The sequence below is a fragment of the Rhinatrema bivittatum genome, chromosome 4, assembly GCF_901001135.1.
Source record: "Rhinatrema bivittatum chromosome 4, aRhiBiv1.1, whole genome shotgun sequence".
NCBI lineage: Eukaryota > Metazoa > Chordata > Amphibia > Gymnophiona > Rhinatrematidae > Rhinatrema > Rhinatrema bivittatum.
The window spans coordinates 161,978,347-161,990,026 of NC_042618.1; the positions used below are offsets into that span (position 1 = coordinate 161,978,347).

Consider the following 11,680-nt stretch of genomic DNA (forward strand, 5'->3'; position numbering starts at 1 on the left):
GTCACTCCATTTTAAGACCCTAAGGATCAAGAGAGAAGTGTCTGTCTTAGAGGACTTCTCATCTCCCATTCTCCTCCTCTTCTCCCCTGATTCTCTTCTTTCCCTTTCCCCCAGTTCTAGCATCTTGGGAAGAAGGAACTACTACAGGGCCCGAACACAGCTCTGACCCATACAAAATGCCTGATATATAAATACGTTTCAAGAGCTCCACCAAAACTGAGGCCTAAGAAGAAGAAGGAACCATTGCAAGGAAAGGAGAAGGTTGGCCTTTTAAAGGAAGAAATAAACACAGCTCTAGAGGAATTTGTCAGCCTCCTGCCCTGCGGGAACTAAAAATGATAGCCCTGCATCAGACTATACCACCCGTGGATCTAATATGGCTGCCGCTGCAGCATCAAGCATTCCCTTGGGAATAGGCTGGACCATCTTCCCTGCCGCCTCCTACCAACTACCGCCATGAGCCACAGCTTGTGCACAAGGTAGGCTTCTTCAGGTGCTCTTTGAGAGACGCCATCATTCGTATCTCACTGCTTGAAAAACAGCCCTGGGCTGAAGAAGTAATTTATCTCCACTTACCAAGCTGCCATTAAAATGCCTCAATCAAGGCTCCGGTAGTTGCACAGGTATTCTGCTGACTCTCTCTCCCTGTTTCCTCCTCTCTTTTTTTATTTTTAAACTTTATGGCCACCCCAAAAAAACATGCAGAAAGAAGGGCTAAACTGTTGCCTGTTTTATTTTGTTTCTTTTGGGTTGGTTTTTTTTTTAAACACTTGAGAAGAGGAGGAGGACTAGAGAAGGGGGAACAGAATTGGGGGGTGGGGAAGGGTAATATTCCAGAAAGTCACCCTATTCCAGCTTAAACAGAAACCTGCTGACTCATTGGAGGAATTCTACAGTTTAAAACAGACTGGGAGGAAGCAGGAAGTATGGAGTCCGAAAGCAAGCAGCTAAGAATCCTAACAGGAGCGACTAACTAAGGAAGGTTCTAGAACTGCTGGGAAAAACCAGAAATCTGAATTGCTTGCTTTTTGTAAATCTCTTATGTTTATGAGAGAGAGGCTGTCACCTTCTGAAGGTACACAGAGAAAACAAATGTACAATAAACCTATTCCCACAACAAGGTTATATTAGGATTGTTCTGGGTTTTTCCCCCCCCCCCCCCAAAGTGAACTGTGCTCTTCACATAAATCGAGATATAGGCCCTCTTATCCTGTGTCCAGAAAAGAAGTTGTATGCTGCTTGGAAAAAGGTACAAGTCTTCAAAAAGATGGAAAAATAGTTTGAATGCTTTATTTGGGGCTGGTAAGAAAGGAATACCAGTATCCAATACTCCTGTAGTCAGATAGATATCACTGAAGCATATAATAAAGCTCACAGGATGCCTCCTAATTTTTTTTTTATAACAGCACATTCCTCTGAAACAGTGTCTACCCTCCATGTGTAGGAAACCTCATGCTTACGCAGGGAAAACCAGCAAATATGGACTGTAATGTATGCCTTCATGAGAAACTACAAAGTAGACAAATGTGCCTGGCAGAGGCAATCTTCGGAAGAAGAGTTTTTCAGGCTGCCCTTAGTCCCATCCTTGGGGCACTGCTGAGGAACACTGCAACAGCACAGTCTGGCAAGGAATGTAATAGAACAGGAATTTTCCTTTATTTTAACTCCAACAATAGTCAGGACAATCCCACCCTTCTTTTTCTGCTGATATATACACACATACACATATATACTGTAGAGATATAGTTTCTATGAAACTGATTTTGACAGGTTTAGGAGCCTAACTTTGGGAGTTAAGCTACTAAATTGACCCTTTTGAAAATTTACTAGGACTGAATGCCTAAGTGTAGGAGCCTACAAAATATAGGATTGGGGATGTAGTTAAGGTGAGGCAACAAAGTTAGATGCTTTATTTTCTAGGCAAATGAATAGCAGAGCCTAAATGTATGTGAATTTTCAGTTGAAAATAGGTCCCTAACTTAGGTGCCTAAATTTAGGAACTCAGCTTTTTTGAATATTGGCCTGCAAATAAATACACACTTTGTTAAACCTTCAATTTGTTATGAAACATGTAACTATATGTTAATAGCTTTGTAGCTTTCATATGCTCTTGGTCAGTTGAAAGAAAAGCAAAAGATTTTCTTATCAGTATTTATGAAAACTACAAAAGATGTGGTGAATGTGTACTACTCTCTGTTTACAATTATCCTGAGATAGCAGAGGAAGTGCTCAAATTGACAAATACAGTTGAAAGAGAGAGAGACTGGCAGAAAGTCCGCTGCTCCAGTCTATTGGACTCCCTGCCAGTCCTGAGCAGGACACTCATCAGTCCTTAGTATTGAGAGACTAGAGAGGAATTTTCTATTTTATTTGGCTTATACATATATTATTTCTATTGTTAATACAGCAAAACAGCTCCAGTAAATACTAACAGAAGAGAGAACCCAACTAAATTTTAATAGTGAGTTGTGGATCTGATTTAGTCAGGACCTGAGAGGCAGAGACAGAAAACCCAGGAGCTTCTGCATTTTGCTGCACTACTTTTCATTTTATCTCCAGTAACTGCAAAAATGGCAGAACCCCAGAACTTTGAATGGATTACTTTTGCTTGTAAAAGCTATTTTCAGGAAAAATGTATCATTCTTACTTGAATAATTTAACAGCAATCAGTGAATTGTATGACTGACACTTTAATGACATGTTGGAAGGAAAAAAAACTTCTCTCAGACTGATTGTCTTATTCCTTCTTGTTTCACAGCTTCAGATCTGTGCATTGCCTTCTCTACCCTGACACTGCTTGGTGTCCTGTCAAAAAGAAACTTTGACCTCTGATCCTTGATCTGTATTGATATTTTGGAGAAGTTCAGAGACTGCAAGAAAGGAAGAATTCATCTTTGCATAGCAAAGCTTAAGAGAATATTCCTTCTCTGAGTTCAGTCTGGCCGTATAGACTGATGAAGGTTAATTGCGCTGCTGGACAAGTGTGGCTAGTTGAGCACTTGCCCTCTGGTACAGTAAAAGTCATGGGTGCTGTTAAATCTCTGGTGAAGGTGAAAGCAGGATTTGGTTTTGTGCTGAGTGGAAATCCTCATCATTGTTCTCCCATCCTGTATTGGAATATAGTTGGCCCGTGATTCCAGGCTGGTAAAGTTTGGGCAAGCTCTCATGTCTGATCATGCAGGCAGATTCCAAGATTCATTTTACATATTCACAGGAGAGAGATTACATTCAGCCTTGCCAAAGGATTATTTTTTGGGACAGTTAAAAGATGCAGTGGTCACAGGCTTGTACTGTGGGGGCAGTTGCCGGGATATGGAGGGCACAGATATGTTTGTGGGGCCAGCTACTGGGATATGCTGGTCACAGAAATGTTGTCTGGGACCAGTTACCAGGATATGCAGGTCACAGTTGTGTACTGTGGGGGGTCTGTTACTAAAATACACTGGTCACAGGCCGGCTTGTACAGGCCTCATGACTGCATCGTTCTGGTCGTATGAGCATTTTAAAGCAATTACCGAGACTTGTATAAAGGAGCATTCACAGGGGCAGTTATGGGATATGCTGATCACAGGAGAATAGTGTAGGGCAAGTTATTGGGATATGCTAGTCATATGAGCATTTACTGGAAAAGTTTGTGGGTTTTTCTGGCTACAGGCAGATATGTGAGGACAATTAACTTCCTATTCATGAGGGTAACACCTTATTTGTCCAAAGAATTGACCTTGTTGCCCTTAACTTTCCCTTTTTCCAAATCTCATTCTAAATAATTCTGAATAGTTGACTTGTATATTGGTGATAAAATGATGAATAATAATACTGTGATGAGGCAGGCACCTCTCACAAAACAGCCTCAGGATTCGTAGCAGGTGGGTCAGTTGGAACTGGAGGGGAAGGTTTCCCAACCCTTTCATGTCAGCACACCTAGCTGGTCTGGTTTTCAGGATATCTGTAATGAATATGCATGAGAGAGGTTTGCATACAGTGGCAATCCTGAAAACCTGCCCAGCTGGGTCTGCCTCTCCGAGCAAGTTAGAAAATACTACTGTAGAGGGCGCTGTGGGAAAGAAGACAGGTTAGCCCTGAGCCCATTGATCCCAACCTGTCCTGGGGAGCCTCCAGCCAGTGGGCTTTTAAGGATAACCACAATGATTATGTATGAGATATGGTTGCATACAGTAGAGGCAGTGTATGCAAATCTTTCTCATGCATATTCCTTGGGGATATCCTGAAAAGTGGATTGGCTGGATCCTCAAGGACAGAGTTGGGAATCACTGCTTTTAACCAAGAAAATGAAAGTGAGAAAGATAGCAGGCTTCTGGCAGTGGTAGTTCTGGGAAACAATAGCCTAAAGCCAAGCAGGGACTGACAATAGGGAATAGTAGTAGTAATTATCGGAGGCAGGTGAAGCCAATCAAAGGCTTACTTAAGGGAAACAGAAGCAGTCTAGTACACAGACCTGAGATGGAAAAGGGTGTGGGGAGAGACAGCTGTCAGACTAGGTGTGGCCCAAATAAACAGGGTTACCCTACATATGAGAAAATGTCCATAGATGCAGAATGGGTGAGTCTACTGCTAATGTTAGCCATTTAGATAGGGCAGGAGATGCCTGCTGCAAATGTTTGAAAGATCCACACTGGCAGGGAATGAAACTGCATCAAGGCTTGTGAAGGAACAGGAGTTGGAAGAAAATAAATGCAGTGTGTTTTGCTGTAATTGCCTGGCTGTGTTTCATTTCCAGGAATTTGACATGGTCCAGCACAGGGTGCAAGAGGCATTCTGTCACAGACTGTTTATATATAGTGCTACCTAACCTCCGGTGCCATCTGTGCCAGATTACCCAATAGGCACAGTATGCTAAGGGCCTCTAAGGCCCTGGTGCCTGGGGATCCTAGAAGATTTTAGTCTGCCTCTGGGTGACACATTCCCCAACCACACTCCTCTAGGATAGCCTTATCGCAGCAGCCTGAGCATGGTGTTGTATCTCTCACAAGGAGACAACTGTCCATTGGGGGAGATCCAGAGGGATGCAGCCATCTCCAAGATGAATGAGAAGAGGCAGTTAATACTGAGGGGAGGGATACTGCAGCTAGCTTCAGGCTCCAGATTTACAAAAGTGTTGTACGAACAGATTTTACAGATTGTGCTCCATACCTTTTTAAAGTTAACTTGTTTCTAAACCCTAGGATTAGCGTTTTTACCGCCATGTTGTTGTCGTCTGTGCCAGTACCAAGATCTGTCCCAAAGTGCAGCTTCCTGTGATATCAGCATGGATGTCAGGGACTGTGTACAAGAACTTCTGCTTCTAATCCTGGCTTTTCAGTCAAGTGGGAGAAAGTGATAATTTTTAAACAGGATTAGGAAAGGGGCAGAATCTCTGGAAACTAGTACATGCATTGCTCAAACACTGAGCAATCACTTTTAAGCAAAAACACTTGTGAGAGGAAACACGAGGAGACAGGATAAAGAGGAAATAACTCCTAAAGTACTTTTGCTAGGAGGATATTGGGAAATCAGAAATAAAAAAGTAACAAAGACAGATTACAGATGAGTCAACAACAAGGTACCTATATTTTGAAAAAAAAAAAAAACCAAACTAAGATTTTGATGGTATTTCACTTGTAATCTTTTTAAATAAATGACATCTTTCATGTTCACTTATGTGTTGTGTTCTTGCCTGGAAAAAAAAAATCACTAAAATCCCAATAATGTATGTCTGAAAATTAGTTGTTGGGTAAAAGCTGAGATTCAAGGCTCTTGACTAATTTATTCTATCTACACAATAAAGCTTTGGCAGATCTGCAGTAAGGATTGTGAAGAGGGTCTTGGGTGAGGATCTGTAATCTCCCTTGTATGAAGGGGGGGGGGGGGGGGTTGTAACAACACTAGCCCTATTCTTCCCTTGTGCAAATGAACAAAATGAAGACTAGAATCTTGTCTGCTTTTATTTTTAAAATGTGGCATGTGATTTTGATATTAGCTAAAACTGACTTGTGCTGCCATCTCTCCTGGCCAGTGGTGTGAGCACATCTATATGACTGACTCTAACACTGTGTGCAAGCTGAAAAGAGACCCCCCCACACTGTGGGAACAGGAGTGGATTTACATTTTCGGCATCCATAGGCAGGAGATGCGCCCACCTCCCTCTTTTCTTCCCTCGAGATGCAGGATGGGGTGGCCACTCTCAGCCCAAACCCTCCCAGCTACTTACCTAAACTAGCAGTGTCCCCGTCCTGTAGCAGCAACTTGAAAAATTAAGTTAGTGTGGTGCGAACAGCTGCCCATCACACTAAAGGCCCTGCACCCGCCCTGCCCTCTCTTCCCACACAGGCTTCCTGTGCAGGACCTTGTTCAGACCCAACTAAAGGTTCTCCCAGGGATCAGGAGGAGAGGCTGGGGCAAAGAATAGAAAGGAAAATTGGTTCTTACCTGCTAATTTTCATTCCTGTATTACCACAGCTCAGTCCGGACTAGTGGGTTATTCATCCCTTCCAGCAGATGGAGTCAGAGAACAAAACTTTGAGGCACTGCTACTTAACAGAGTGCTACCTGCAGGACCTCAGTACTGACCTGTACCCAAGCCAAGATACGTTAGAAACCCCTTCACACAGACATAGGGAACTAAAGGGTGGACACCCCTGAACTATAAACCTTGTTCATCAAGAACCAAACAAGACAAGGAAGTAAATCCTGTAACTGCCCTCTAAGAGAAAAATTCTTTATTAAACAGAAAAATTATGTACTAAGCAGCAAAACCTGGCAGAAAATCAGTCTTTCTGCATCAAATGGGAGAGCCTCTGGACTGATCTGTGGTAATCAGACAAAAAAAGAAATGGATCTATGTCTGTGTCTCTAACACATTGGATCAGCTTCCTTGCTGTTTTTTTGGGACCATCCCTGATCTGTGGTATTACAGGAACGAAAATTAGCAGGTAAGAACCAGTTTTCCTTTCCCGAACATACCCAGATCAGACCAGTCGGATGTACCCAAGCACCCCTAAACCAGACGGGCCCCTGAAAGACCTGTGCGCAGGATACTCTCCCCAAAGGATGGCTCATCCAGCGCCCTGACCTCCAGATGATAATCTGTAAAGGTATGAAATGAGGACCACACTGCTGCCCTACAAATCTCCAGTGGTGACAGAAGTTGACACAGCTCAGGAAGCAGCCTGCGCCCTAGTGGAATGTGCCTGCAAACCGACAGGAATTTGTTGTCCCTTACAAATGTAAGCCAAACAAATGGCCTCCCTAAGCCAACAAGATATGGTAGCCTTAGAGGCTTTGTCCGATGATGAGGGAGAATGTGACCTGCAACAAGATAAGGAGCTGGCTTAGCTGTGAGTATGTGATGTGCCACCCAGTATTTGCGTCAACAGAGTGGGGGATTGTGGGGTACCATTCCCCCTTGTGGAGGAGTAGCCTAGTGGTTAGAGCAGTGCGCTATGAACCAGGAGGACCAGCGTTTGAGTCACACTGTCGCTCTTTGTGACCCTGGGCAAGTCATTTTACCCTCCATTGCCTCAGGAACAAACTGACAGGCCGATACAGTAAAGTTTGCGGGTGAGCGCCCGCTCTCCCTGTGTGTGCATAGGCCACTCTCCTGTGCGCGCAATTCACAAAAAAAAAAATTCAAATTAGGGCCCGTGGTAAAAAGAGGCGCTAGGGACACTAGCACGTCCCTAGCGCCTCTTTTTTGACAGGAGCGGCGTCTGTTCTCAAACCCGCTGACAGCCAAGGGTTCGAAAACCGGACGCTGGCAAAATTGAGCGTCCGGTTTTCGACCTGCGAGCCGCAGGCCAATTAAAATTTATTTTTTTTTAATTTTTAATTATTTTTTACTTTGGGACCTCTGACTTAATATTGCCATGATATTAGGTCGGAGGGTGTACAGAAAAGCAGTTTTTACTGCTTTTCTGTACACTTTCCCAGTGCCGGCAGAAATTAACGTGCTAATTTCTGAAAGTAAAATGTGCGGCTTGGCTGCACATTTTACTTAGTGAATCGCGCGGGAATAACTAATAGGGCCATCAACACGCATTTGCATGTTGCGGGCCCTATTAGTTTCGAGGGATTGGACGCACTTTTCGATGCGCTATTACCCCTTACTGAATAAGGGGTAAAGCTAATGTGTCGAAAATGCGAGTCCAAAACTCGCGTCCAGAAGCGGAGCGCACTGTACTGTATCAGCCTGTTAGATTGTAAGCCTTCTGGGGATAGGGAAATACCTACAGTACCTGAATGTAATCTACTTTGAAGCGCTGAAAAAAGTGCAAAAAGCGGAATATAAATCTGAGCGACGAAAAGCATTAGTAACCTCCAAATACCGAAGTAGCATCTCCGCACATCCAGAAGATGTAATTCTCTATCCTGAGGAGAATCTTTCAACCACTCTGGAAAACCCGGAAAATCTACCATCTGATTAGCATGAAAGGCAGACATCACCTTAGGAACAAAGGAATGCACTGTTCTCAATGAGATTCTATTCCCGGAAATCCACAAAAACGGATCCCTACATGACAGAGCCCGAAGTTCTGAAATCATTCGAGCTGAACAAATATCTTCCAAAAAGACCGCTTTCAGAGTCAAAGCCTTCAGGGTAGCCCTTCTGAAGGGTTCAAAGTGGGGGTCCACAAAGGACACAAAGTATTAGGTTGAGACTCCAATTCGGGCAGATCTTTCACACCGGAGGACGTAACAGCTTAGCCCCTTTGAGGAACCTTACCACATCCAGATGAACAGAGTCTTACCCTGAAACCTGCCTCTAAGCACACCCAAGGCAGCCACCTGCACACGAAGCAAGTTGTAAGCAAACCCTTGGACAACCCCTGCTGCAGGAAATCCAGCACATGCGACACCTCCACCGTCTGAGGCTCTAGATGATGCTGAAGATATCAAACTTCAGTTTCCAGACCCTAATATACCCCATAGAGGTTGCCGGTCTTCTGGATTGAAGAAGAATGGAGCTGACCTGTTCGGAGTAACCCTTCAATCGAAGTCTCCACCTCTCAAAAGCCAAGCCGCGAGACAAAAGCGATCCTCCCGATCCAAAAATATGGGACCCTGACACAACAGGTCTGGAAGATGAGTCAGTCGGAGAAGACCTTCCACCGCAAGTTGCACCAGATCTGCAAACCATGGTCTCCACGGCCACTCCGGTGCCTCTAGAACTACAGTCCCGGGATGTGATTCTATGCCCCTGAGGACCCAACCTATGAGGGACCAAGAAGGAAAGACATACAGAAAAATTCTTGTGGCCAAAGGCACACCAGATCATCAAGGCCCACTGAGCCGAGTTCCTTTCTGCGACTGAAGAACCTCTCCATCTTGGAGATGAGTCACATCACCAAAAGATCCAATTGGGGAGTGCCCCACCCCATACAGATGTGGTTCCATGCCTCCGGGGACAACTCCTACTCCCCAGGATCCAATTGCTGCCTGCTGAGGAAGTTGCCTGCATGTTGTCTACTCCATCATCTCGGCTAGGCCTTCCAGATGACACTCCGCCCAGGCAAATAATTCATATAGGGGTAGATTTTCAAAGGGGTACGCATGTAAGGTACGTGCGTACCCCCCCGAAAACCTACCCCAAACCCCCCCTGCACGCGCCGAGCCAATTTTGCATAGGCTCGGCGGCGCGCGCAAGCCCCGGGACGCGGGCTTGCAGGCATAACTTTTGGGATAGAGGTAGGGGGAAGGTTTAGATAGGGCTGGGGGGAGGGGTTAGGTAGGGGAGGGCGAAGGAAAGTTCCCTCCGAGGCCGCTCCGATTTTTATTTTTGGGGCCTCCGACTTAATATCGCTATGATATTAAGTCAGAGAGTGTACAGAAAAGCAGTTTTTTCTGCTTTTCTGTACACTTTCCCAGTGCCGGCCGAAATTAACTCCTGCCTTTGAGCAGGCATTCATTTCTGAAAGTAAAATGTGCGGCTTCGCTGCACATTTTACTTTCTGAATTGCGCGGGAATAACTAATAGGCCCATCAACATGCATTAGTTTCGGGGGGGTTGGCCATGCGTTTTGCACGCGCTATTACCCCTTACTGTATAAGGGGTAAAAATAGCACGTCAAAAACACGCGGCCAAATGGGGGCTAAGGGTGCGCTCGGCCGAGCGCACCATACTGAATCGGCCTGATTGCTAGGAGCAGGACTAGCACCTCTGCCCCAAAAGCATGAACCCTGGTAAGGTTGTCCCTATTCCTCCCTCCCCAAGGAGAGCACTGTAGAAAGGACTTTCAAGAGAAGTAACATATATATAGGGATCTTCGTTTTCAGTTTTTATTTTATTTTTCCAGGGACTTTATCAGTGTTTATTACAACAGAAAATTAATATTTACCCGGAAAGATTATTTTCCCCCCACTAATTTCTACCATCTTTGTCTTTGTTGTAACAAACATTGCCAAATTTCCAGGCAAAATAAAATAACTTAAAATGAAGGATCCCACATCTATAACATAGTAATTCACAGCAGATAAAGCCCAAACTGGTCCATTCTGTCTGCCCAATCAGATTCCCCCCACATACACACACTTCTATTAAACAGATTAGCATCATTTGGCCCGGTAACGTATTAGCAGCTGAAGTAAGTTGGACAGCTCCATTTTCTGTGGCAGACTCGCCTCCTGCATAATTTAACAAGTTATATCCTGCTTTAATAACCAGTGCCTCTCCGAGATCGGCACATTAAATTCTGTAAGCCTTGCAGCGACTAAAAGTCTTCCTGAGTGATCCAGGAGCGTTTCCAGTTTGACCTAAAAGCAAAGAAGCTCCAGCACCTTCCTTCCGACTGCAAACCTGTCCCGGCCCCTCCCTTCCCTTCCCTTCCAGCCTAGTAACACTACTCCAGTACTGTCTCCTCCCCCAAACACACTGCTTCTATATTTTGCCTTCTGTCAGTCGCTCGGTCCCGGCATGTCCCTTCCCCTTCTCCAGGTACCACTCCAGCACCTTCACCTTTGGCAGTAACCCTGCCTCGGCCCCCCTCCCGACGTAACACTGCTCCAGCACCCAACCCTCGGGCAGTAACTCCGCACCCGCCCCTTCCCTCCTCCAGCAACTCTAGCACCCCTCCTTCTGGCAGTAACTCCGCCCCCGCCCCTCCATTCCTCCAGTAACTCTAGCACCCCGCCTTCTGGCAGTAACTCCGCCCCCTCCCCTCCCCTCCTCCAGTAACTCTAGCACCCCGCCTTCTGGCAGTAACCCCGCCCCCACCCCTCCATTCCTCCAGTAACTCTAGCACCCCGCCTTCTGGCAGTAACCCCGCCCCCTCCCCTCCCCTCCTCCAGTAACTCTAGCACCCCTCCTTCTGGCAGTAACTCCGCCCTCGCCCCTCCATTCTCCAGTAACTCTAGCACCCCGCCTTCTGGCAGTAACCCCGCCCCCAGCCCCTCCCATTCCTCCAGTAACTCTAGCACCCCGCCTTCTGGCAGTAACTCCGCCCCCGCCCCTCCCCTCCTCCAGTAACTCTAGCACCCCTCCTTCTGGCAGTAACTCCGCCCCCGCCCCTCCATTCCTCCAGTAACTCTAGCACCCCTCCTTCTGGCAGTAACTCCGCCCCCGCCCCTCCCCTCCTCCAGTAACTCTAGCACCCCTCCTTCAGGCAGTAACTCCGCCCCTCCATTCCTCCAGTAACTCTAGCACCCCGCCTTCTGGCAGTAACTCCGCCCCCGCCCCTCCCCTCCTCCA

The 11,680-nt window shown here is 46.0% G+C and overlaps 1 protein-coding gene across 1 annotated transcript in view; it reads left to right on the forward strand.

Moving 5' to 3' along the window:
* RFNG (RFNG O-fucosylpeptide 3-beta-N-acetylglucosaminyltransferase) overlaps positions 1–5,654 on the forward strand; it is a 43,795-nt gene extending 38,141 nt beyond the window's left edge. Inside the window, exon 10 of the mRNA XM_029599049.1 lies at positions 2,759–5,654. Coding sequence (XP_029454909.1) covers positions 2,759–2,825 — 67 coding nt within the window. The 3' untranslated portion in view covers positions 2,826–5,654. The remainder of the gene's footprint in view (positions 1–2,758) is intronic.
* Positions 5,655–11,680: the final 6,026 nt, after the last annotated feature.